General features: G+C 34.0%; 3 protein-coding genes and 1 long non-coding RNA gene across 18 annotated transcripts in view; 1 reads left to right on the top strand and 3 right to left on the bottom strand.

The window, feature by feature from the left end:
* LOC149736611 (uncharacterized) overlaps nucleotides 1-13,134 on the top strand; it is a 32,831-nt gene extending 19,697 nt beyond the window's left edge. For 6 of the 7 annotated variants that reach the window (XM_089877256.1, XM_089877255.1, XM_089877254.1 and 3 more), the window contains 8 exons: nucleotides 6-124; nucleotides 387-515; nucleotides 837-930; nucleotides 1,475-1,659; nucleotides 2,561-2,673; nucleotides 3,223-3,425; nucleotides 3,799-3,860; nucleotides 4,328-4,693. In XM_089877256.1, coding sequence (XP_089733382.1) covers nucleotides 6-124; nucleotides 387-515; nucleotides 837-930; nucleotides 1,475-1,659; nucleotides 2,561-2,673; nucleotides 3,223-3,425; nucleotides 3,799-3,860; nucleotides 4,328-4,371 — 949 coding nt within the window. In that variant the 3' untranslated portion in view covers nucleotides 4,372-4,693. Of the gene's footprint in view, nucleotides 1-5; nucleotides 125-386; nucleotides 516-836; nucleotides 931-1,474; nucleotides 1,660-2,560; nucleotides 2,674-3,222; nucleotides 3,426-3,798; nucleotides 3,861-4,327; nucleotides 4,694-12,993 lie in introns of those variants that run through there. The other variant, XM_089877253.1, reaches the window with a different exon arrangement.
* On the bottom strand, nucleotides 4,606-10,232 carry LOC149736612 (ceramide synthase 1-like). The gene is made up of 7 exons (XM_089877331.1): nucleotides 9,931-10,232; nucleotides 9,415-9,571; nucleotides 8,478-8,658; nucleotides 8,058-8,219; nucleotides 5,910-6,060; nucleotides 5,359-5,447; nucleotides 4,606-4,910 (listed from the first exon to the last, which is right to left on the bottom strand). The coding sequence occupies exons 1-7, from the start codon at nucleotides 10,174-10,176 to the stop codon at nucleotides 4,880-4,882; spliced, it is 1,017 nt and encodes a 338-aa protein (XP_089733457.1). The 5' UTR covers nucleotides 10,177-10,232; the 3' UTR covers nucleotides 4,606-4,879.
* LOC149736613 (uncharacterized) lies at nucleotides 6,854-8,051 on the bottom strand. Its single transcript, XR_016384972.1, has 2 exons — nucleotides 7,342-8,051; nucleotides 6,854-7,266 (listed from the first exon to the last, which is right to left on the bottom strand). It is a non-coding gene; the product is annotated as an uncharacterized LOC149736613 (long non-coding RNA).
* Nucleotides 11,700-27,106, bottom strand: LOC149736610 (uncharacterized). Of its 9 annotated transcripts, none has more exons than XM_089877274.1 (26): nucleotides 26,970-27,106; nucleotides 26,676-26,808; nucleotides 26,117-26,236; nucleotides 25,587-25,680; nucleotides 25,133-25,256; nucleotides 24,589-24,679; nucleotides 24,152-24,247; nucleotides 23,079-23,162; nucleotides 22,518-22,646; nucleotides 21,998-22,093; nucleotides 21,362-21,439; nucleotides 21,175-21,211; nucleotides 20,717-20,802; nucleotides 20,138-20,322; nucleotides 19,655-19,886; nucleotides 19,034-19,156; nucleotides 18,732-18,806; nucleotides 18,258-18,368; nucleotides 17,488-17,588; nucleotides 16,181-16,327; nucleotides 15,736-15,837; nucleotides 15,349-15,489; nucleotides 14,245-14,349; nucleotides 13,839-13,956; nucleotides 13,005-13,179; nucleotides 11,700-12,249 (listed from the first exon to the last, which is right to left on the bottom strand). In XM_089877274.1, exons 3-26 carry the CDS (start codon nucleotides 26,234-26,236, stop codon nucleotides 12,209-12,211), a joined length of 2,691 nt encoding a protein of 896 aa, XP_089733400.1. In that variant the 5' UTR covers nucleotides 26,676-26,808; nucleotides 26,970-27,106; the 3' UTR covers nucleotides 11,700-12,208. The 9 variants fall into 9 exon arrangements, with proteins under 9 accessions (XP_089733400.1, XP_089733402.1, XP_089733399.1 ...); XM_089877276.1 differs by having other exon boundaries at nucleotides 26,117-26,239; nucleotides 26,676-26,787; nucleotides 26,970-27,085; XM_089877273.1 differs by having other exon boundaries at nucleotides 26,676-26,787; nucleotides 26,970-27,085.
* Between the last annotated feature and the right edge of the window lie 8 nt (nucleotides 27,107-27,114).

Below are 27,114 nucleotides of genomic sequence, written 5' to 3'. Positions count from 1 at the left end.
CGCAGATACACGGGTAAAATCAGCACTCGTTTTAACAAATACCAAATGGAGGCGATGCTACAACGCATGCACAACAACAAACAACAAACGAAGCAATTGCCGTACCAAGCAGACCCCCTACAATGTAAAATTGTGCTTTTTAAAATCTATATGTCATTTGTACCGTGAGGCGAAATGGGATATCGTTGACACCTATATCCCATATTTCCTGATTGTGTTTAGAACAATTACCAACGCTCTTTTTGAAATTGTTATTGTCATAAAATAAAAATTCTTTGTTTAGTACCAAAAACTTTGTAAATGTTCTTTGTTTAGTACCAAAAAACTTTGTAGTATGAGTGTATTTTTCTTTATTATCACACATTAAAAAAAAATCGTTTTTTTAGTGAATATTCTCAAGTCTGCCCCTCATGGTTCCACAGCAAGAACCACAAGAATCAGTTTCGCCACAAATCCTGCAGTAATGACTGCACCTGCTGCAACAAACCAATCTCAGGACCCCTTAACTGTAGCAGGTACGATGTCTTGAATATTCTGTTAATTTATTTTATATGGGTGTGCTCTTACAGGGCAAGGCATGGGACCTATGGGATTTAAGCCAGAGTAAGCTCATTACTCCAAAACCCAGAAGTTTTGTTAAAATTCAAGCAAAACAAGAATAAATTCACTTTAGAATTTACGTTTTATATGCACCTAAATTTTATCCAAAGTTTTTTCAGAAATAGAACTTGTTAGAGTGTTCTTGTAATGGGCCAATCACGGCCTAAATCCTAGGACCCATGGCATGTCACGCTGTGGGGCCTCACCCACATATAATAAGCATTCGTGGTTTATAGGCCTGACGAAAGAAAGCACAGTACGCATGTGGAACACTGATAGTTCGTTGTCGAAAAACGTCAACACGCCTCGACTTACACAACAAGACAAGAGGTATATAAGTTTCCACATTCTTTACCTTAAATATCCACGTTGTACTCAGTGTATTTTAACCAGCGTTATCTGCAACTTTGAAATCATTTCACACCTTAACATATTTGGTTACGTATTTTTTATTTTATCATTTAATTCTAATACGATAAAATGGGACTATTTCAAAACCATGACAAACCAGAAGGTAAAATTATACGACTGCGGCAAACTAAATTTTATTGAATGAAGGTAACTTTTATCCCCGCATGGCAGTATAACAACAGTCGTTATAACACGGTTGTTATAATTGATATAAATCGTTCCCGTGTGTAACTTTTTAAAATTATATTTTTTGGTATATTTCTTGTAATATTTTTTATCTATAGTTGACAATTTATACAACCTGTAAGATACCACTGGGTTGGAGCAATTACTGTTAAGTGTCTTGTGCAAAGACACAGCATATGCCCACAATAATGATAGCAGCGACGGGCTTTGGGGCCGTCGCGCTATAACCACTGTGCCGCGACAACAGTAATTTCATATACCATTTATCATGGCGCAGATCTACACCTGGTGCATTCAATATTCAACCTGTATCTGAAATGCCACGTATTATGGAAATGGACGTGACTAAGTTCCACTTCAATACGAACAATATTCATGCTTATATACCGACGGAGAACGCGAATAAACTAGGAAATGATCGACTACAGAACATGGCAGTACTTAACTTACGAAGCTACACAAGTTAGTATACACCCATTTAAAGCATGAATGAATGAATGTATGTAAGTATAGTCGGGTAGAGAAAGATAGGACACCCTTTCATTCTGTTTTATTGTCTCATTTTGAAGTAAACAAATAACATTCAAAGAATTATAAAACCGTATTCTTACGACTCCTAGAGACCGTTGTTAATTCTTTAAAACAGGATATTTAGATATTATGTGTTAAGGTGTCCCATCTTCCCCCACCCTACTATATATCTTGTTTACCCTCGCGTGGCCGTCAGTGGTTATAACATTCTGTTTCGTACACCTTGCTTACCACGCATGTATTTTTTTTGTATGGCTGACAGTTTCGACAATTCATTAGTGACCACTCGGTTAGAGCAATTGTGAAACAGTAACCTCTGGCCCTTTAACCTTTTGGTTAGAGACAGGCGCACTAACCATTGCGCAACGCCACACGTTTTATTCCTTGTCTTTCAAATTATCTTTATATTAGCGCCTACACTACATTACACGTATCGTGGTTTTAAATAATTTTTTTTTAACTAAGACTGTGCGAAAATTTGTGTATTATCTTGTTGTATTGAAAAATGTGCTCCTTATTTAATTTCACACACTCACCGACCGCACATATATATATATATATATATATAGTGGGTGGGGGGAAGATGGGACACGTTTCATTCTAATTTTTCGTCCGATTCGGTAGCAAACAAAGAAAACGCAAATAATTATAAAATCGTAACCACCCGACTCCCATAGACCGTTGTTAATTGTTTCAAACACGATCAAGATATTTGGATGTTATAAGCCAAAGTCGTTCCATCTTCCCCCACCCTACTATTTATATATATATATATAGTAAAAATGACGTAGTACATTTTCACGCCTAATCTAACAACGTTATCTTTTATCAGGCGTACCGCGTAACGGGAGCTTTGTCAGCACAAAAATCGATCGAACTAAATCTGAGAGCACACCAGACTACAAATCAAGCGCCCCGCCGACAACACCAGCTTTTTTCTCAAGTGTAAGTAATAAGTATCTATAGTACTGTGGGGTAAGATGGGACACCTTTAGCATATAATATCCAAGCATCATGATCGTTTTTTAAACAATTAACAACGGTCTCTGAGAGTCGTAAGGATGCGGTTTTATGATTTTTTGAATATTTTCTGTTTGCTATCAAATTGGTCGAGAAAAAAAATGAAAACGTGTCCCATCTTTCCCTACCCTACTATATATCCATACAACGCATAATGTTCTTGGCCGAGAACTTGTTTTGGCTTATTTGGAGTATTTTTTAAATTAAAAGTTCTGTTCTATGTGGTTGAAACCCCACAGCGTGACACGCTGTGGGTTCTAATATTTAAGCCAGAAATATCACATTACCCCGAAACCCAGTGTGCTGCTATACCTCATGGATTTCACCAGAAAAAAAGTTATTTATTAAAATAGTTGTTTAGTTTAAATTTGTAATTTTTTGAAATCGCAATTTTTATTTTTCAATTCACAATTTTTATCGTCGTTTTTTTAATTTGAAATTTTGATTGTAAATGTTTTATGTTTATTATCCCAGATTGGAAACGAGAGAACAGCATCCGAACTCCGCATCCTCTCGGAGGAGGAGAAGTTATTAGAAGAGGAAGATCTTTCATCCACTCCTCCCCTCCCTAAACCTCCTCTTCCTCCCATCCCTACTGGTCGATCTTCAAGATCAAGTATGACATCCGCAGCATCCAGTAAAGACATGGGAAGAGGTTTGCCGTTTTCACCATCAAGGTAAAAAATCAAATCTTTTATTTTTTTATTTGTTTTAACAAAAAACTAAATATAATGTTTATGTGTTTTTTTTAACAATCTTTTTTTTATGTTTTTTTAACAAAAAATCATTTTTCTATGTTTTTTCACATTTTTTTTATTTTGGTTAGTTTTGTTTCTTGTTGTTTTTTTTATTTAAGAAAAAATATTTTTGTTTGTTTTTTTTATCAAAAAAAAACATTTTTAAATCTTGTTTCCAACTGGCGCTTTACACGCAAGCATTTGCCTCCATTAATCATAGCTATCTAAAGTTTTTCAGTTCTAGTCAAAATATGTCCCAGGAACTGTCGTTTTTCAATCCCACTCTTAAAAATTAACAATTTTACCTTTAAAGATCGGTCCCTGAAATGAGTGTACTTATTGAACGAACTGATAGCACCGAGACGCCACCTATTAGTAAGTTAACTCTTTTTAATGTACAATTTTCTCTACGACGTATTTCGACGTTTTGGGCTTAGAAATGCTGTTATTAAGCCGCGTGTTTGAACGATTTCCCCATACTGCTAACCATTGGCCAATTACTTGTTTACAGGGCTATATACAGAATCGTCTTTAATTTTTTAGATTTGTCCATTTTGTAACTAACGTCTTTATTGTGTCTTAACATATCGGAAATTATAAATGCACAACAAATTTACGAACTTTTGTGACAGCACAAAATACAAATTATTAAAGCAAATCATGATAAATATGCCCAATGTTTTAAACTTTCTGAGTTTTATACAAACATTTCTTTTTTGGAAAAAAATCTTTATTATACACTTTTTCATTCGTCCTTAGTCCAAATTTCGATTTTATAGCCCTGCCTATATACTCGCGCAAAATAACATCAAGCTTAATTAAACCGTTAATCTCAACTGCAGGCGCCCGCAAAGATATGGCTACTTCCCCCGTGATTCAAACATAATGTCCACCAAACGGCAAAGATTACATGTGAGCTCGTGTGTTTCACCTGCACTGTGTTATTCTGCATACACTGCGCCGTCTGCACCACACATTTACTTCACTGTATAAATATATTGTGTTTTTTTTGTATAGAAATTTACCTAAGTCTAAATTTTACCTTTGAAAATCACTGTAAAGTTACCTTTAGGTCTTTTTCTACATTTTTACCTGTGAGATAACAAGCTAAAACGACAGATTTTTAGCATTTGTATTATAGTTGTATTGTACTTAAAACGCTATTAGCGTAAGTAATTAATGTAATAAATAACAGCAAATAGAAAGTACATTTCTGAAGATTTTGAAGTATGTACCATTTTTATAACGGCCAACAAATAGTTTTGAAAAGTACCTCAAAAGTTAAAAATTTTGCACAGCTTATTAAAAGTTTATAGTAATGAATGTAGTATGATTGAATATTGCGTGTGGTCTTAAGCGTTATGGAATTAAAGGCCACCCATTTAAGACTTTGCTTAGGCGTGTTTTCGCTTCTGAAATCCGTTTCTGTAAATAAATTACAAGATAAGAGACTCATTTACAAGATAGACGCATATTTGGTGAAGTAAACATGTAACTAATTAATGTATAGTAGGTTGGGGGAAGATGGAACACTTTTCATTCTATTTTCTTGTCTCATTTGGTAGTAAACAAAGAACATTCAATGAATTAGAAAAACGTATCTTCACGACTACCATAGACCGTTGTTAATTGTTTAAAACGTAATCAGGATATTTGGATAATATGTGCTAATGGTGTCCTGTCTTTACCCAGCCTACTATTTTACTTTAAAGTTATAAGTGTGTATAAGTCTATACTTTCGTGCAACGAGCTCTTTAACCTTATAACCTTGGACTTTGATTAATATGTTTGAACAGGGTTAAATATCACTTGTTGTATTTATTTAGCTGGCGTTTTGTTAGTTTAGCATTTAGGATTGAGTGTTATGGCATACCTGGTGACGCCATTCTTCTGATACTCTCTCGGGTCTTTTACTTCTTTGTTTTTTCCGAAGCTCACTTTGTACGCCATCAGCACAATGAACTGAAAACACAGTACGTGTAAAAACGTAGTTAAACGTAACTTTACGTAAGTAAATAAGCGGTACCAAGCTATAAAAATAGGAACAGCACACCGGTCAAATAAAGGTAAAAATGTCGTCACACTATACGTAGTTTTGTGATGTCATAATGTTGTTTCCTCTGAAATTAGCGAAAACTGTTTGAAAATTCATTTAACCTAAGTTAGTCTATACCAGCGTTTCTTAAACTGGGGTAAATTTACCCCTGGGGGTAAATTCCACGTATTTAGAGGGTAAATGAGCTACTAATCAAATCAGTTGACGGGACAGAAAAATGTGCCAATTGTAGTACTTTACCAGACATTGAACAACTCGTTGCCAAAAAGCGCATATGAGCGCCATATTACATATTGGGGTAAATCTGACAAGCATCTTTGATAAAAGGGTAAAGCATACAAAAAAGCTTAAGAATCAATGGTCTTTACCTTAAACCACCAAATGTGTATGGCAAGCAGGGCCAGCATCAAACCGTTCGTGAAAAAGTAAAACGGTGGCACTTCAGTTTCTCGAAGGTAGCTGACATAAGCACCAACGTAGATTGCTTTAAGTGGGAACCAGTACAGTCGAAAAACGAACCTGTACATATAATAGGGCATATTACCATAGGGTAAAATGGGATTTCGGTAGCACCTTAATCTCATATTTCTTGGTCATGTTTTGAACAATTAATAGCGCTCTTTTAGAGTCATTTATTTATATCATTTTGTAAATATTCTTTGTTTGGTACCAAATGGGACGAGAAAATAAGATAAAAGGAGGTCCCATCTTACTCCGCTCTATTATATACCTAAAATGCCATTTGATACGAATAGTCATGGGATTCGGGAGAAATTAAATAAGGTTACCAGTTACGGTATTTCACAGGCCGATCCACGAACTGGCTTGGGAATTCCAGCCACAAAAATGTAAACTAATCATTTACACATATATAGCCCGTTCACATGGCCAAACGAAAAAGAGACTTTTCCAAACTTGGCCAGGCCAAAAAAAGAGGCAATTTTTGGCCAGAATTGACGTGCGTTCACATGGCCATTTGGCCTCGTTTTCTTAAACGTCGAAATTGAATATTTTAATTCTCCCCACATGTACGCAATGTATTTAATCAATATTTTCCCATAGTTAAGAGTGATTTTAAATTTAGAATTACTACTGCCAAAAAAGAAAAGTAGTCGAAACCAACATAAACACTTTAAAAAATGTACTGTCCACAATGTATTAATATACATATAACACAAACACACATATAAATATATCTAATATACACAACAGATGCTAGTCCCACTTAACTTTTTTCTCTAACTTACCACTTAGTCATGTTATAAATTGAGATTCCTTGTGCCTGCTGAATCAATTTGTAATATAGCACAGGTTCTTTGTTTTTAGTTTTATTGAAAAGTATAACAAAACACAACTCCATGAAAACAATAACAAAAGTGCATTTGATGTACAAAATAAAACAGATTGTGCTTTTAAAGGCATGTGCTTTTAAAGGCATTGAAAGTAAATAATAATAACCGCTTTGATTATACACATATGTGCACAAAATACACACACATTGTGTTTTACTATTACACTGGTTTGTGGTAAAGCAAAGATTAGTTTGTTGCTTTGATTTAGCAGCCCAGTACTATGTATAATGTCAGTACTGTGTATTATGTTATGTATGTTGTCTTTTCTTCAAATGATGGGTTTACAAATCACTCTCCAAACTGATACATGTAATTCACACACTCTTTCGTTTCCATCTTGCTTCTAAATGTACCGGTGTTGTCGACAATTTTTCTGCAGAACAAATTGAGCATATGTTCAACCTGTTTTACATTACACAACACAAACTCATGACATATACAAACATACCTTCTACAAACTCTTGGTCCAGTAGTGATTAAGACACAAATTTAATGTGCTGCTGTCCACCATCCATTTTGATCAATATTTTAAAGTAAATGTTTCAACATACAATTTTTTACTTAAAAAATCATTATTTCAACTACATCTGCATTATGGCAGTTTGATTAATAATTGTTCAGTAGCACCACACATCCTTTCTCATTGCCAAATTAGGATCATCATTCCTGTACAAACTATATTCGGTACTGTTTCTTATACTAAATGCATCCTAAAGATAGAAAAACTTAATGTTTGTAGCTGAAACTTCGTATTTGGTTGAAAACCATATATATTAAACTAGTTTATAACTAAACATTGTCTAAACCCTCACTGCAAATAGTAAAACAAGCACCCGCAACCTCAAAGCTAAATGTGAACTGACGCGCGCACCGTGAAATGCCTCTTTTTTTCGAGACTTTTCTCGTCTGGACCACCTCGCGACTTGGTCCGAATTTGCCGTCTTTTTTGAAAGTGACTCAGCAAATATTTGCCGCTTTTTCCGAAAAAAAAGCGGTATGCCTTCTTTTTTTTGGCCATGTGAACGGGCTAATAGTCTACTAATTTATGTAACTTTAACATGTGAGATACCGAAGTAAACGACGAATTTTGGGAATTACAGCCATAAAATTTTAATCTAGTCATGTACATATATAGCCTACTAATTTATGTAAAGAGTTAATTACCATGAGATTCCGAACGCTATGAAGCCAGCTGTAGATAAAGTTTCACATCTAGTTTCCCATACCCCGCCTTTAGTTTTTAAATAAACCGTCAGCTTTGTAAGTTCCAGGAAAATATCGCTGAAGTCATGAAAAAATAGAACGAGTGCACCCAGATGCGTATACCTGCGACCGGTACAGTTTAGATTTTACTGAGTACTACTATATAACTAGAGTCACACTGTGTTAATTGGTGTCTGCCAGACTTCCTTTAAAAGCCCTACAGTTCTGTAGTCGCTACGCTTTGGCCAATATACATCCCGTACAAAATGTAAAATGCTTTACATGTGACTTGACAACAATTTAAAAAAGCGAGCAATATAAATATTAAATGGGATTTGTAAAGATTTTGTCTGTTTATTTGTAAAGTAATTTTTCACTTACCTAAACAAATAAGAGGAAGAAAGCAACAAAATAGTAAAAACGTGGTGTACTAGCAGCACTACAGAATCTTTGCGCCATTCATCTAGTATTGCGGTGGCGTATATTGAGTGTACGTAGAAACTCAACTGTGCTGCGTATGCGATGTACAAATCCCATGGCACTGTACATTTGAGATTCCAATCTAAAGTACACTTGTTTCAATTGACCGTAACATATTGAGTATTGACATGCGCTGAAATTAATTACTAGTTTCGTTACATACCGCGCAAGCAAGAAAGTCGCCTACGCTTATACCAGACGACAATCAGACCGTAAACTATTTAGATGATATAGTGAGTGGGGAAAGATGGGACATCTTATTATTCCATTTTGTTGTCCCATTTTGCTGTAAACCACGACCGTGAGTAAACAAAGAATTTTCAAAGAATTATAAAATCGCACCCTTCCGACTTTCATACACCGTTGTTAATTGTTTAAAACATGGTCAAGATATTTGGATACCATGTGCTAAAGGTATCCCGTCTTCCCCCACCCTATTATACATGACTATAAACGGGCATTGTTAAATTCTATATGACTAGAAAACATGAAAATATAGAATATAATGTGTTAAACTACCATAAACATTAAAAACATGAATTTCTGTATTATATGATTTCGTATAAATTACTATAAATAAAATTACAATGTACTTTGGCCTTAACAGTAAATATGACTTATTTGTTGCTAGAATAACTCATACTGCAAAGTAAATTTTTAAGTTTTATCATTCTGGAAGTATTACCCATGCAGCACCGACAACGTGGTATATGTAATAACCGGTTACATCACGGACAGTAAATCACGAAAATTATTTGGCACGAGTCGTTAAATTATTTGGCACGAGTCGTTCGATAAAATGCTGATGTTATCATATCCGTACGGTGAATGTACTGACCTTTAATTGCTAAGGAGGGATGATAAAAAACATCGTATTGGTAAAGAACCAAAAACGCCGAATACAACCACGCAATTGTGGATACAGTTAGCTTCCACATACATTCGGGCGCCTTTTCTTGTTCCTTTTTTGCCAATCCGGCCGCATTTGCCAGTGGCTAAAGTTAAAACAACGTGTTAGCGATCATATCTGATATCAGAGATCGAAACAGAATATGTGTGCTAATTTTACACCCTTGGCATTTACGTATAGGCCTAGAAATGTCACTTTGGATTTTGTAAACCGGTTGCCCGGGCTAAGCGAAACATCAATGTATGCTTGAACCAAGTGAAAACGGACTGTATTATAATCATAATGTACTTGGCTACGGTTCGTCTGGCACTGTAGTATACGCGTGTTTATGGTGTGATGTTAACTGTAATGACGCGTGACCAATTCGTTTAGACTCTTTTGAGAAATTTTGTAAAATCCAACGCTTTTACGGTATGTAATCCGGTATTTTGCATTCAACATTACCTTAAAAACATTTTTTGTAAGCAATTCTCTGGCGATGGTCCATAGATAGGCCGCTGCGATTATACCAACGATATCATTTACTGTACATGAGCCGTGCTGTCGCAAAACAGACCACCAGCCTGAAGGTGTAAGATCGTACGTTTCCAATTTATTCCAATTGCTGGACAGTGCGGTACTGACGTCAGTAACAAATTCTTTGTAACTCGGATACTTTTGAGCGTAATAGTTTAATTCTTCACCTGCCATTAGATTTAAATCTATTTGACCTAGAATAAAACTAAGGATTTAAGAAGAAACTACAAATATGCTAAACGTAATGATACATCTATTTTTGTGCGGCCCAGAAGAGTAAAATAATATTATAAAAAAACTGTATTTAAACTGTTTCTGATCATTCTGTCAAAATTGGTACTCATTTCACTACATTCTAGCTTACCCTGTCTACAATACTGACACCCTTCCAGGCTTCTAACCAACTAGCATTTATTCTTTAACTGGCAAAAGTTAGACCACTATACTATACTATACTATTTAACAGGAAGTCATACGACCCCCAGTACCCTTCGTGTGAATGATTTTGCTAGCTTACATGTTGCTGGCTTCAACTGGACAAACTAATACATTAGGTGGTTTGATTTACAACGCTGTAATTTAATACCAACGACATGATGCAACTTCTATAATATCCGGGTACTCAACATTCTTACGCAGCCGCCACAACCGCTCTGTAAATACATTAAAATTTCAAACGAGATGCACTCGCTACACGCGCGAGAACGTCCCTTTTACACTAACATGCGAATTCGTCTGCCAAAAGCGCCAGGCCAATCTAATTGGAAGCCTATAACTTTATTACAGCAAGGTATATATCTAAACCAACCGCACAGCAGGCGTTTAAGAAGCACCCAAGCCAATTTACCGCACCGCTTATTCTATCTATTATACAAACCACGTATTCGCATTGACGTTTGTACTGTACTTTTATTTCTCTTATAACAATAATTAGTTTTCCGGAACATGAATTATACATTGGGCTGACTAATATTTCGCTTCTGTACAGGCTGTTTTTGTTAGGCTCATGACCTGATAAAACTGTGAAAACATTTGTGTTTGACGGCCCAGCTCGTCAGTTAACTACTTTATATGTCTACACAGCTGTTTGTAAATGTTGCACGGTTACTTCGTTTCGCAAGCTGGCTTTTTCAATGACTGCTCAGTGATCGGAAGTCAGCTTGCGAAGATTTTCTGCTTACCACCGCATTTGTACATTTGACCCTTCTTTATATATTATAAGCACGTTAATGCTAAATTGCATGCTTTGCGCCAATAGGAAAGCATATCGAGCTAAATAAACATTTAAATTGGTTTATGTAATCTGTGACGTAATTATGTTATTCTGTTACAGACATTCTAGTTTACTTTTCTATATATCGTTTCTGGTTTGAGTTTTTATAGCTCAGACTACGCTCCGCCGGGGTCTGAGCTATTGTTTTGCTACACTTAATATTTTAGATGCGGTATACACGCAAACTTGTCCGCATTTTTCACACAAGCGTGAAGCGGCAATATATTGAATGTATCACTACACATGTTTTGCTTGTTATTATATAACAATAAAACTAAAACTGTTGCTTGATCTACCAAAAACCATTTATAAAACAAAAAGCAAAATAATTTTAAAACAAATGGCGTAAAACCATATTAAAACCAAAACAGTAGGATTTCCCTCAAAACAAACGCATGAAAACTTGACTGAGTTTAAAAGCAAATCGATTTTTTTTTCTATACTTTATTTCTGCGAACGAACTAAACAGAGTAATTACAAGAACTCAAACGCTTCTTAAAACTACGTATAAATATATATACTTTGTTTACCTAGAAAAATATACTATTTGCATACGCAAGACGAGTAAATAATGCGGTACGTGCGTCGGCTGAAGCATAGAGGTTATTGTTCGTACCGGTACAACAATTTTCGGACGGTCGTTTGGCCAATAAAGAAAAAAAACATAAGTAAACACTGGAAAAACGATATTTGTTGGTTAAAAGTTTAAAACTGCTTTTGGTAAAATTAAGACGGAGATTGGCACTCAAAGTCAACAGTGTGGGTGTATAAGAACAGTGCTAACGCGTTGATCAACTATATTTGGACGGACATGCAATATATATATACGAACAAGCGCTACGCAATAAAATGGCTTAGACACAGAAAGGCACAGAGTTGAATATACTTCGGTACACTTAACGGGCAATGCTGGGTGGTCGTTTGAAGAGACGGTTACTCGACACTCGTTGTGGCAGAAATGCGACTATTTGAATCTGTTTAACAACATAAATAGTAAACATATAGTACTGTGGGGGAAGATGGGATACCATTAGCACCTAAATCTCATATTTCCTGATCGTGTTTTGAACAATTAACAACGCTTTTTTAGAATTGAATGAATGAATGAATGTAACTTACTTTATCCTCGCGTGGCCGGAAAACGACAGTCGTTATAACACGGGTGTGCACCTCGCGCTAGCTTACGAGTTACCAAGTATGTTACTTTGTGGGTGATTATTTTTTTTTTGGATTTTTTTTTTTCTATTTTTATGTATGGCTGATAATTTGGACAACCCATTAGTGACCACTGGGTTGGAGCAATTGCCGTTAAGTGTCTTGCTCAAGGACACATACGCCCACAATGGTAGCAGCGACGAGCCTTGAACCCATTACCTCTGGGGTAGAGACAGGCGCGCCAAATACTACGCCACGGCGCCAGACAATTGTGAGGACGCAGTCATTTATTTCTGTAATTATTCTTTGTAAATGAAAACATGACTATCTTACCCCACCCTACTATATACGCCATCAAGGCATTTATATTGTAGTTGGTTGAAAAATATACAACGTTGCAAAAGTAGCACTTTGACGTCAAATATTTGCGCGTCAGCTAACAGTGTTGTCAAATCAATCAGCATATTTAAATTTGCTGTTATACTGTTTAAATACAAAAAGCAATGGAAATACTGTATTTGTCACGCAGCTTTTAATACCTTTTAATTTAAATTTGTATTCAGAATTGACTTACGATCGGGAGAAATGTGAGGCGGTGAGCGTCTTTCGGTTCCAGAAGACATCGGACGGCGGCCGCTAGACGGCGGGCGAGCGTTTAATCGAGCAGAGCTTGGGCGTGGAGAGATATTGGATTGCTGTGGTGCTCCATCATATCCTGGTCCACCACTTTGCGACATTGTCTTACGATTCTGTTAAAATGTAAGTTAGTTCACTTATTCGGCCTGAAAATCAAAAAAAATTCTAATGCCGTGGCAAAGTGTTTAGCATGTCTGCATACCCTCTACAGTCTACAGGGTTGCTACCATTGTGGGCATGTGTTTTTGGGGGCAAAACACTTGACAATTGCTCTAATTCAGCAGGTTTCTAAATTGTCAGCCATATACAAAAAAATGACCTAAAATATATACATATTCACCAAAGAAACGAATTGACAATGAATTAAGCAAAGCAATTGGGCATTGTTTGCAGTACAGCAAAATACCCACAACCGCCAGGAATCACATAACCATAAATGCATTAATTTATTTTTTATAAGCACATGACAATCTTTTGCTTCTGGCTATATCGATGGAAACTGCATTTCAAACATCTTCGATTAAGTATAGCAGGGTGGGGGAAGACGGGATACCTTTAGCACATAATATTTAAATATCCTGATCGTGTTTTAAACAGTTAACAATGGTCTATGGGAGTCGTGAGGATACAGTGTTATAATTCTTTGAATGTTCTTGGTTTACTACCAAATGGAACGAGAAAATAGAATGAAAATAAGTCCCATCTTCCCCCATCCTACCATAAAAGAAATTTAAACCAGTGTTACTTTATGGAATGCATGATATATTGTTACCTGTATAGGAATTGGGAGCTGGGGAAGTCTTCCCCTGTAGATGTGTCCATCATGTCCTTGTAACTCCACTTCCTCTCTTCCAACATCCAGGACCTCTTCTTGTTCCTGCCACAGTTCACTAACAAAACAGAAGATAAATTTGGAAGAATAAAAACAGAAGATTTATTTGGAAGAACAAAACAGATAATTTATATGAAAGAAAAACAGAAGATAAATATGAAAGAACAAAATAGGACTTATTGAAGTAATACTTAAAAGGTAGGGTATTCGTATACAAATAGGGCCAGTCCTCGCCTAATCCCCAGTTTTCATTGTGGCCCCACTGCTGGACACCAGTGATCACCCACATATTCTATACCCACATAGAATAGAATCTGTATTCCAATGCATTATATCCAATCCTTACCTAAGATGAGTAAGTCTTGTATATCTCCTATGAGGGTATGTTAGTGTGTAGTTACCCCCGCATGCCCGACCAGATGGGATCATATTTTCCATTCCTTCTTCCTCTCTGTTGTAAAACAAAGTTGATTCTATGTTTAGTGGAAAGAGGACGCGAAAGCAGTTTGGCGGTGCGTGCAAATTAGGTTTGGGGTGAATGCGTTTTAATAATTAAGTGCACCAGCATGCTGGAGAAAAAATGGCAAAATTGAATATTTTAGTGAGTATATAGTAGGTTGGGGTAAGATGGTACATGTTTTCATACTTATTTTTTGTTCCATTCGGTAGTAAACAAAGAAAATTTTACTTTTAACATATTCGTAACCTCTAAACGAGTTGTTAATTGTTTAAAACATAATTAGGGAATATGGGATATTATGTGCTAATGGTATCCCATCTTACCCCACAGTACTATACGTCTCCACTTTATGATTAAGCGTCAGTGTTTTTGAAATGGAGTAAAAAATTGCGGCGGTGCATGAAACACACGGTGACGTGGTGTGGGTGAAATGGGGTACAACGCGCATGCGTATGGGGCCATGCAGGGGTCATTGACCTTGGGCACCAGCATGCTAACTCGGGTTACCTGAGTGCACGCAACAACTTATCATATGGAATAATAGCAGGCAGCTTGCGTGGAGTAATCAACCTGTACAGAACGCACCAAATTTTGGGTGGTTAGGTCAGATTTGCAACCACCCTTGTAACCTTTTGGGGTTTTCGGTCATGTGTATTAATTTGTTCAGTAATTATTCTACAAAACGGAAATGTTGTGTTACTCTGTAGCTTAATTACAAACAGATATATATAGAACTGTTAAGCTGACACGAGTATGAAAATGGACACCTATGTGTTGTTATGACTGTCATTGCTTGCCACACAAGGATAATTAACCTACATTCGTTTATAAAACAAATGCTACATCTAAACTTCTTAGCTGACTAAGATACAACACAACTATAGCTTATACTTATAGTATACTGAACTGTTATGCCTTAATTCAACTTGTTTGTTGAAATATTAAGTCTAAATCTAACTTATAATATACTGTATTATGGCTCAGTCTAACCCTTCATGGACTTGCTGTTGATATTGCCCTGGTGTTGGGTAATGGGTTCTGAACGCCAACTCATCTAATTTTCTCAGTCTGGCCATCTCTCGCTCTTCTAATGCGGCTCGAAAATTTACTGCATTCTTACCGATCAGCATTCTGTGTATGATGAATTTTTGTATGTAGGGTAAAAAAAGTATTGCATAATTTTCCAAAAATTGCATAGTTTTCAAACTTAATTTTTGTTGCCTAAAAATTAGCATAGTTTTTAAACTGTTTCAAGGACTAAAAAACAGACACAATTTTTGTAATGCTGTTCAATAATATACTTCTGTAAATAAAGACCTAGTCTTTTATAATTTAAAGTAAAATCCCATAAAAAACAGCTGGAAAAGAAGAATTTACCCTCGTGCCTGTTGTCGTATCTGATCAAGTTCGAATGAGGTGTACGGTCGAACTGATTTTGTTGCTGGAAGCCCCGCAGTAGCTGGTATGGATGGTACAGGTCTGTGTGAGAATAAAGATTAGTAGGCTATTTTAAGTTCAGAGGAGTGGTGAACTAGTTTTCAAACTTTTTTTTCAAAATCAATAGCGAAGATCATATTATTAAACCAATGAGGAAAAGGAAGTCACTTGCAAAACGACAGTCGCTAAAAGTCGCTATGAAAAAAAGTGCGGGAAAGAGCGTCAGTTTAAAAGTATAACACCGGTGTTCTGTTTTAAACACTTTGTGCAAGCCTACAAGTTACCACGTATGTAACTTTGTGGGTAAGTTTTTGTATGACTGATAATTTTGACAACCCATTAGTGACCACTGGGTTAAACATTTTAGTGTTGAATGTGTTTTTACCCTGTCGGTGCCATTTCCACAGGCCTGTCACATGATATACAGTGGTAACTTTGAATGAGCTGTTTACGGAATCCAGCTGCGTCATCACCATCAGAATAACCTTCTTTCACAGGTCGTTGTTCCAATAGTTTCCGCATTGCTTTTAACCTGAGTAGAGTTTGACATTATTGTGAGAATTCTGATTTTGTTTTTTTTTAGTTCATTTTTAGTGTATTTTTAGTTTATTTTGTTTTTAGTATATATATATATATATATATATAGTATTTTTTTTGCAAAGATGTTAAAAAAAAACAGTGGGTGTGTGAAAACAGCTGTATTATAGGTTCTACATGCTAAAATATATAAGGCGCAAGTTATATAAGAGTAAAATCAACAAGTCTGTTCGTATATCACTTAAACTAAATGGTAATGTTATTGCTTTTAGTTCATAAGTGAACAAAAACAGTGGGTGTGTGAAAACAGCTGTATTATAGGTTCTACATGCTAAAATATATAAGGCGCAAGTTATATAAGAGTAAAATCAACAAGTCTGTTCGTATATCACTTAAACTAAATGGTAATGTTATTGCTTTTAGTTCATAAGTGAACAATTTTAGGTTGTGATGTTTCGTGAAAGTTTTCCGCAAACAAATGAATGATTTATCTAAATGCACTGTGTTACTGAGTAAAGTAATTATTTTGTTTGCGCAAGGAAAGGCCCATCATAGTGTAATCAGCTACTGTATTGTAAGTTAATGTATACAAACTAAAGTCCAATACCTCATACACTTAAATACAATTAAGTAAAATTCAATAATAGATAGAGTGTTCCATTAGCGCCAATGTAAACAAGTAGTGTAAGTGAATAATCGGACACAAACTGAAGTCCAACACCTTTTATCATGTTACTAATTATAAAAGAAATTAAAATTAATCATAATTGGACGAACAAGGAATTGAGAATTTCAAACCCCATATGAAACTTTACTAGTGTACTACCTATTTTACAGATGTAAAGCTAGGTGTTACCCTAACTTCTTTTGTTTTTTTGAAGTGACATCAATTTATATTACTGTCACACTGTTTTCAAGATGTTCAAACAAAAAGCCATCATTAGTGTGCTAGTAATTTTACAAATGTAAGTTAGGTGTCACCTCATGTTTTTTTTGCTTTTAGGAAGCAACATTTAAGCTTTAAATTTTTTACACCGTCTCAAATGAAAACTTTTTATTAGTGTGCTATCATTTTATAGATGTAGAGTTATGTGTCATCCCATCTTTTATTTTTTACTTTTATAAAGCAACATAAGCTTTAAATTAGTTTCACACCTGTTTTCAAGATGTTGTTTCAATGATTCCAACTCCATTCGATCCAATTTTCCATCCACGTCTGTGGACAATTTGTTTACCGCACGCTGCCAATCATTGCCCTGTAGTAACATTATGGTTTACAAGAATTGAAGCTTATGTTTATAGCTTTGTTTATCGTAAGAGGCTGTTGGGTTAGCGTGTTGTGAGCTTAGCTAGCGTTAGAGGCCGATCACCTTGTTGCTATGGTGTAGCATGTACCACTAACCCCCTACTTAGAACTTAACGTGAAGAAACTGTATCAATCGTCAGTTTCCAAGCTATTTGAATAGTTGCCTCTCCAGCTTTATGTTAAAATACAAACACAGCAATCTTGGGTTTATGGCTAGTCCAGCTGAGTGCGCCAGTCAACAAGTTTGAGTATTGGCGTTGTTGTTTTAGCCCCCACTTAGACAGACAGGTTACATTTGCTTACACAACTTTATTACAAACCACCGTACTTTATTAGTTTCACAAAACTCTCGACAGAATTCCAATAAGTTTTAATTGGCAAGCTCTCAAACCAAACACTGGTAAAATTTACAGCAAGTTTATAACCCTATGCTTGCTGTAAAAGGATTTGGGCGTTTTTTATTGTTTTTGCGATTTCTTTTTAGTTTGTTTAACCGAAATCGCAAAAACAATAAAAAAATACCCAAATTCTTTAATGGCCTGCTTGACATAAAAATTAAATACAAGATTTTTAGACACCCCTTTTTATTTTTATGATAAAATAAGCATAATAACCACACCTGTCCAATTATTTTTTCCAGCATATCATCCAAATTTTTTGTGATCTCATTCGTCGTTGTGTCAAAGTCAGATCTGTTGACTTTGGTTGTCAAAGCACGTTTGTCTGCTTTCTGTATAACAATGGACATGGATATTTACTACAAGGCATAGATCAGTGCAAAGTTATCTTAACATTGAATAGTGGTAAACGGCTATAGCTTCAATTGTAACGATTTGCAGAAAAAATATTAATGATATTATTTGGTTCAATTGTAGAAAAAAAAATTTAGAGGTTTTAACACCAGAAAATATTATATTTTTAAGTACAGGACAAAAAACAAGGCCAGCACGTTGGAATGTGGTACTTTACCAGTTTTGTGATAACACAACCATACAAGACGAAAATAGCTTTATTAAAACACGTCTTTGTTTTACTACAACTCTTTTAACACTAGCAGTTTAAGGTTTAAGAGCATTTGTAGCATATAACTTACAACGTCAATTTCCATTTTTACATTTTCTTTGTCTGCTTTCTTTTCCTCAAGTTTTTCAACGTATCCATATAATGCCTGTTTATAAGTAAGAAAAAAAAATTAAGGAAAATTCTATTGAAATAATGTCACTTATTTATCCCAACACTATATGATAGCTTATAATTTATGTGTAATACTTAATTCACCCAGTGCTTAACAAGTTACCAGGTAAGTAACTGTGAGAATGCATAAGTTCATTGGATTCATTTGTTAACTCTTAAATTAATACATATGACGTTCGATTCGTTAACTCTTAATCTTACATCGATATGCTTTTGCTTTGCAGTGTGTTCATCAATAGCAGAATGAACAAGTCTGTTGAGTTTCTCCATTTCAGCTTGGAGATTGAGCAGAGCATTCTGAATGTTGGTGATCGTAGCTGCTTCCTATTAATAACCACATGTCAAGGTAAATTGTTATGACACACATGTCATTGTAAACTATGCTAGGCTAGTGGTGGAAAAGATGGATAATGTTAGTACATTATCTCATATTTCCGAATCATGTTCTTAACAAAATTACCAACCCCCTTTTAGAGTCATTAGGATGAGGATACAGTTACATAAATCTGTACATATTTTTTGGTTACTACCCAAATATTAATATAAAAAAATAGACCACCTCCAACCTATTCTATGTAAGATTTAGTATTATGTTTTAATAGTCGTAGGTTGCAATGTATTTATAGGACAGAGTATTGCAGAAATTGTCACGCCTTTTTAGTTAGTACCTTTGCATTGGCATTTAGGCTCCTAATTAAAGAAACTATTACTATCTGTAGATTACACAATAAAAGATACTTAGTATATTCGAAGAAATACACATGATTTTACACATGATTAAACTGAATCTGCCTCAAAACACCTATGTATTGGCTAGCCCACCTGCTGCTTCAGTGTGCTACGTTTTGGCGTCAGCACTGGAGCATCAAGTATTTCCCTACTGCCTTTTTCCTGGGGTTTATGAGCGCTAAGATTGCGAGCAAGTGCTCCCTGGTTTTGCTTTAACTGATCGTTTTGTTTTTTCAAATCCTTAAACTGCTTCATTAGTTCATTGAGGGAGGATTTAATTTCTTTGTTCGTGCTCGATAACTCAGTATCGGCTTGTTGTAACTCCCTGGTGTTTTTGGTAATTTATATTTAAATCTATATAAGGTTACAGGCTATAGCACAACATGAACATAAACTGTATTATCATGCATTTCTACCTAAATTCTAACCTGGCTACAATTTTGCACTGGCGCTTTTTTGGCTACAATTTTGCACTGGCGCCTGTGTTCAAACCTTACTGAAAACAGCTACCTTCTACCTGTGTTCAAACCTTACTGAAAATATTTTACAGCTGTCTTTTCTATCAACTCCTCTTACTTAAAACTGTTTCCCATCTTCTGACTTAATCTCTGACATGCTAACTCTAGTTTTCTAACATCCACTGCTGATCCTCCGGAAGACTCATATCCGGAGCTCTCTCCTCCGTCTGTCCTCTCCCTTCCTCCCCCCATGGATAGCATGCAATCAATGCTATCTTGTTGGTTTCTCAACATTTCATTCATCTTAAAATAGAAAAGGCATATAGATGCAAAAGCTGGGGTGGCAAGGTAAACAGGCCTATCTTGTGAAATTTTCTGCACTACAATAATCAGTAAACATTACAACCAAAAAGTAAGATTTCTTTCTTAGGAATGGGCGCCTAGCTATCCCTGCGTTTTAAACATTTTGGCCCAGAGAAAAGACATAAACAAAAATCATCCGATCAAACTGAAAATGAAATCAAACCCTTCAAAAAGATAACTATTTAAAAACCACCTTTTAAAAATCATGAATACTACATAAAATGTCGATAATTTAGTTGCTGTCTAAATATTACAAAACATCAAATAACAACTGAATAGATTAGATTAAAATGTATTATTTTTTGACCACAAATATGGTTCTATGAAAACTTACCCTTTCTTTATCTTTTTCAAACACTGAAATATTCTCTTTAAGTTTTGCGAGTTGCTCCCAGATATCATCAGGTATTGCCTGGCCAGCTAAAACAAAAAAATGGATAAAAACACTTTATATATATATAAGGTACCATGGGGTAAGATTGGACACTGTTAGCACCTAAAAACCCATATTTTCTGATTTTGTTTTTACCAATAAACAACACTCCTTTCGGACCACAGTTATATAATTATGGAAATATTCTTGGTTTACTAGAAATTGGAACGTGGAGAAAAAAGAATAAAAACATGTTTTGTCTTACCATAGGCATACCCATACGCAGCTACATAACAAAAAATAATCACCCACAAAGTAACAGACACGTTTTTCGGCCATGCAAGGATAAAGTAAGTTACATTCATTCATTTATTCACATATACACCAAATTTAAGATTGAACAATAACTTTTCACTTACACAGATCCGATTTATCCGCTTTGGTGGGCATGGTTTCCTACAAAGAAAAAAAAAGAATTTATTACAAGCATAAAAAAAAAAATTTTTAATATAATTAAAAAAAAAAAAATAAAAAAAATAATTAAAAAATAAAAAGAATTTATTACAAGCATAAAAAAAGTAATTTTTAACACATCGTTGATCTTACTTCTAACACAACCACCCTTTCATCAAGCTCATTGTGGCGATCATTCAATGCTCCAATTCTTTCCAGCATCTCAGTTGCCTGGTAGTTCATGTGAAACAAAGTCAGAGTTATTATAAGGGCAAATACTAAACAAACACGTCTGGCGTTTTAAAACCGCAAACTTACGCCATGTATTGTAAACACGGAATTGTGATGTTTAATTTGTAACCAGGTGTGTTTATATTACTCACATTTTTTTGGCATGCTTACAAATACTGCCAAATAAAAATTAAAAAAAGGGCAATGGTAAAGCAGAGTACTTCCATACCAAAGGAATTGCTGACTTCAGATGTAGCAGAATTACTTAAATGTAACTTTTAACACTACATTGCATAGTTTGTCATGATTATAAATACTGCCAAAAAAAACAAAAAAATGTAAACCAAAGAATCAAATAAATTGGAAAAATTGGAAAATTGGTCATTGGAAAAAAAGGTCCCACTCCTAAAGCTCTCTAAAAGATGGCTTTAATTAGAGTTACGCAAACCTAAGTTTCCAATATATTGGATTATTAACCTATACTAAGGTAACTAAAATATTACTTTAGATATAGCAGAGTTACTCAAATATAAGTCTACATTATAATAAGGCATTAACCTGTGGGAATCTTTCTTTTGCAGAACTAAGTCTTGAGCTTGTTGGTCTTGAAGTGGAAGGTGTTGGTATAGGAGATTCGATTTCATCCAATGCATCCTATACAACATGAATGAAGGTTGTAGTAACTTACATACAAGCAAAAACACGAAACACTGTATAGTAGAATAGGGGGATTTAAAACACCTTTAGCACACAATATCCGGGTATCTTGATCATGTTTTAAACAATAACAGGAGTCTATGAAAGTCGCAAGGATATGGTTTTATAATTCTTTGAATTTTCTTAGTTTACTACCAATTGGGAGGAGAAAATAGAATGGAAAGGTGTCCCATCACCCCCCACTACACTGTGTTCATGACATAAAGAACAAGAAAAATATAAAATATACTGTAAATACTTTTTTATATGCAAAGGTGTTAAAATAATGCATTTCATAATAAATTAAAATTATTTAAAAAAAAAAATAATTTAAGATTCTATAACATAATGTGACATTTATATTATATATATTTCAAGTTACTTTCTGTCTTTGCAAATCTTCAATCTTCTTCATATGTTGACTTAAAGCCTCCTCAAGTACTGGCCATGTAATATAGGTTTCAAATTCACTTGCATCAGGATATTTGCTTAATTTTGAAGTAAGTTCATCCTGAAAACAAAGACGTGATATTTAAAATTTATTTTACACAGAAATATAACTTGTACAGATATGATAATTAACAATTGTACTGTTTACAAAATACCATTTTCAACAATTGGTATTTAAATCTTGTGTGTTTATTACAAACAATTTAAAAATATTTAAAATATTTTTTTTTTAAATAGGCAGTATGTCCTCTAGTACTTATATGTAAAAACTTTTTCAACATTTAATTACGTTATCATAATTTTAATTTTGTTCTGTTATCTATATATTTTGTTTTGTTATCTATATATTTGGTTTTGTTATCTATATATTTTGTTTTGTTATCTATATATTTGGTTTTGTTATCTATATATTTAGTTTTGTTATCAAAAAAACATAACTGGTGTTTTATAACATGCATTTATAGCATATAAATTGCACAGAATCATGACTTACTACTTGTTTTTGTAGATTATTTATCCGATTCTCATAAGCTTCAACTGCATTGAGCCTGGATTTAATGGAACTCAAGTCCCCTGCCTGAATGAAAAGTTAGATTTTATTTTGTTGTTTTAGCCAAAAAGGGCTTGTAAAAAAATAAACAATAAAATGTAAAATATTAAAAATAAAATATGTTACATGTAAAATATAGGCAGAAGACTAAAAATAGTCAAATATCATAATGTTTAATGTAATAAATCTTATTGAAAGATTTTTGGTTCAAATAAGTTCCTTATGAATAGAAAGGCATGACAAGTACGGTACATTATAACACATGATCCCTGCTCAAATAGGAACACCTTTTATCAAATAAAGTTTGTGCCTTTGGCATCACTAGACCTCGCCTGTATAGAAACCTATAAGCACGTGCTTTTAACTTTGGCTAAGATGGAAAGGGACAAATAGGATTTAAATTCCATTGTGCCCTCTGTTATTAAACATAAACGGCAGGGGCCATTCATTGTCGCGCTGTGAGTAACTCAGTGCGGCGGCCTTAATTCAATAGGATGACTACCCACGGACATTGTTAACCGAGTTTAAAGGGCCCAGAGAGCTCACGTAAGAAAACGCTTGCGAACAATGGAAAGACGAATGAATCTTGTTTCAGCTGTACACAAGGATTTCATTTTAAAGCCCTCTATTTAAAGTGACACCATTTATTACACGATGTAGATTAGTAGTAATATAAACCGAGTAGGTAAACACTCAAAAACACATGTACAGCTGATGGGATATAACAACCAATATAATTTTATTCGCTGAGAAGCAAATATTTAAATATCTCTGTGCATAGCACTGTGGTTTATAATGAATTAAATACTACAGCATTGTGAAATAATTTACTCAGCATCCTGTTTCACTTTATATACAACAACATAACACTGTATTATGACTGGTATAAAAAGTAGGTAATATTAAAAGCTCCAGATTTTTATGCAATGTAACTGCTTGGATAAAGTAAAATATTTATACAAATAATGACGATTAAGTTTTCATATTATTTCAATTTAGGTTTTTAGTGATTTTACCTGGTCTGTAAACTGTTTCATGTCTTTTTCCATTTGTTCCTGTCTTACTTTCAAATCTCGAATTTCACGCAACAAGTCATCAATTAAAGACAGCGCCTGATAAAACACACAAAGTATAAATCATATTCGCTTGTTTAAACTTGTTCATCCACTTCACGGCAATGGAAACCAAATTTGCTTAGCACACGCAGCCTTACAGTATGGTTAAATACAAATATTTACTTGCGCTTAATAAATAGACTGGCTATATGCATGTTAATTTTTCTACAAAATGATAAACTGGTATTGACAAGTCAAACAAAAAAAACTAGAGTCCAATCCTAAATAATATAAAACATTTTTGATTTATTTTTTAAACAATTTATTAAAAATGTTTTACGATATTTTTGTGTGTAAATTTTTTTTGTATAAATTATTTTTTTTAAGTTTTATTTTACCTTTTCTATGCCAGTTTCATTTGTTTCTACTTGTTTCTGTAACTGCAGGTGTTGCCAGACATCAGCGGCAGAGTTTATTGCAGTACCAGACCTACGAGGGTACGTAGACCTTATCGAGTGCACTTAAGTGAGCTTATGTGTACAAAGCAACATAAACTTATTTGTTCATGTTGTTAATTTAATCCTACATTTCTGGTAAAGGTCTACAAAGGTTAAGATATTGGTACAGTGATTTAAACAGAATACTCACTATTTAATTACTCCCATGAACAAATTTAATACAAAAATCAATAAAATTATTTTACAATGTTAGGCTATTCAAATCATAGTTATTTTAAATTACACTTGTGGTAATACACAGAAACCTTACACATAGACTGACACAGTGCTGTATTACTAACATGTTCATATCAAATTAATAACATAAAATATTTCCAATAAAGTATTTTTTAATATTTTAATTTGACTTTGTTTTTTTTTAATTTTTTTTTTTTTGAAATACAAACATAGCCAATACAGTAGTTTTTAAATATTTTAGTTTTACTTCGCTTTTTCAATTATCTCTGTATTGCTTGGCAGTTGGTTCAAAACTTCGAGTCGATTTTCCATCTGAGAAACTTTCTTGTCCAGCACTTCTACCGACCTTGACTTTACAACCGGTAGGTGATCTGTAGATAGATATATAATAAAGAATCTGAGATTTACGCAATAAGTTTGGTAATTATAATAATAATTTCTTTTGGTATTTTTGTCGAAGTGTTTTTAAAAACTTAGTGCACTAAATTTTACTGTTAAAAAAATAACCAACTTTTTGTAATGTTTAAAAAATAATGCTTTTTAGTTAATTGTTTGAAAAATAAACAGTTTCTTTGTAATGTTTAAAAAATATTGGTTATATATACATATAATTTTTAAAGGTTAATTGAAAAAGGATTTATAATAACTACAAAATAATTGAAAATGCAGAATCCTATACAACACTATATCAATCTACATACCCGTGCTAACTTCGGTAACCACATTTTGAAGGTCAAGCCTGTTAAGTATTGAACCTAACAGCGTGTGGAGAATGTTGAAGTTGACTGCTCCTATCTGCAACAAGAAAAATAATTTTTAAAGATTTTTCAGAAAAATAATTTTTAAGATTTTTTTCATTTTTTTCAAATTAAGTCTTTTTATCTGCTATACAATTTATTGATTAATTTTCAAAATATTTCAAATGAAAAATTAATCTGACTTGGTGAAATACCAAGCAAAAAATTTACTAATTAATTTAGAGGTATTTTAGAAGCAAAATCATTTTGACTTGGTGGCGAACCAAGCAAATAATTAGGAGGTAAACATTTACAATGGAGGTTCCATTCTGTTGAAGGTATGGTAAAGTATTCAAATTTAAAACAAAATTTGTTACATAGATTCTACAAACAGATAAGATTTGTTTGGCTTAATAATCGTAAATTTGGCGATCGGTATTAAGTTTAGAATCGTTACAGTCGTTCGTATTCAAAATTTTCTTTGATAGTTTTACCTCTGGTGTCCCCAGTGATAAATCCAGTAGCTCAGTGAGGGTTTTCTCAGTTTGGTTGATGTTTCCATCGATAGTCATTTCCGTATCAGAAGCAGGAGTAGTTGATAATGAGACAGACATCTGCTGGGTATTAATAGTAAATTAAACATATTTATTTCCGGCCTAAATCCTAGGTTCTTAATTTCTCATAAACCTCACCCAGATAAAATAACATATATAATATATTAAAACATATGTTTAAACATATATATATATATAAATATATAAGTTTCAATATTTATGTTTGCAGTGTTTCCAGAGGTTACATTTAAAATGTAATACAGTTACGTTTAATTGTTTGTTTGGTATCATAGCTTGGATTTCACTTCGTATTTTTGTTTAAATTATGTCATATTGTTACTTTTGTAATAAATGTACACGTTTTTTTACTAAACCCTTTAAAGTATGATAAAGACTGACCAAAACTAATAAAGATTAAATACTTAAAAAAACACATAAAAGAGCAAGTCGGTACATGCATACAATCAATTAAAATTATTAAAAATTTAACTAATCTTACCTTGAATGTTTATAACAAGGACTTCTTAAAAAATTGGGGTGAAAATACAAAACGCAAATAAATATGTCCTTAAACCTTTTTTTCTTCAGCCTAAACTTTCATTCTTCTTTGTCTGTAAGACCGTTAAAAGAATCTATATTAGAACAGCGCGATTGGACGCCGTCTGGTATGTCGAAATAGTTTAAGTGATACAGCGAACTATGTAAAACCGGTCTTCACTTCAAGACTCCCAACTGAGAAATGAACCATACGCGGATGAATATGTACATTTTACAACACAAATTTAGTATTTACCTTAAAATCGTTGACAGCTATATGCTTTTTTGTTTAGTTTACCATTTAAAACTATTTTTCTACGCTTTTATTGTACAAATCTGCAATAAAAAGTGTTAAAAAGGGATTTAAACTTCACACTAAAACGGTTACCTGGCAACCAAGA

The sequence above is a fragment of the Ciona robusta genome, chromosome 4 (genome assembly GCF_009617815.1).
Source record: "Ciona robusta chromosome 4, ASM961781v2".
NCBI classification, from domain to species: domain Eukaryota; kingdom Metazoa; phylum Chordata; class Ascidiacea; order Phlebobranchia; family Cionidae; genus Ciona; species Ciona robusta.
This window is presented reverse-complemented; position numbering and strand designations above follow the sequence as displayed.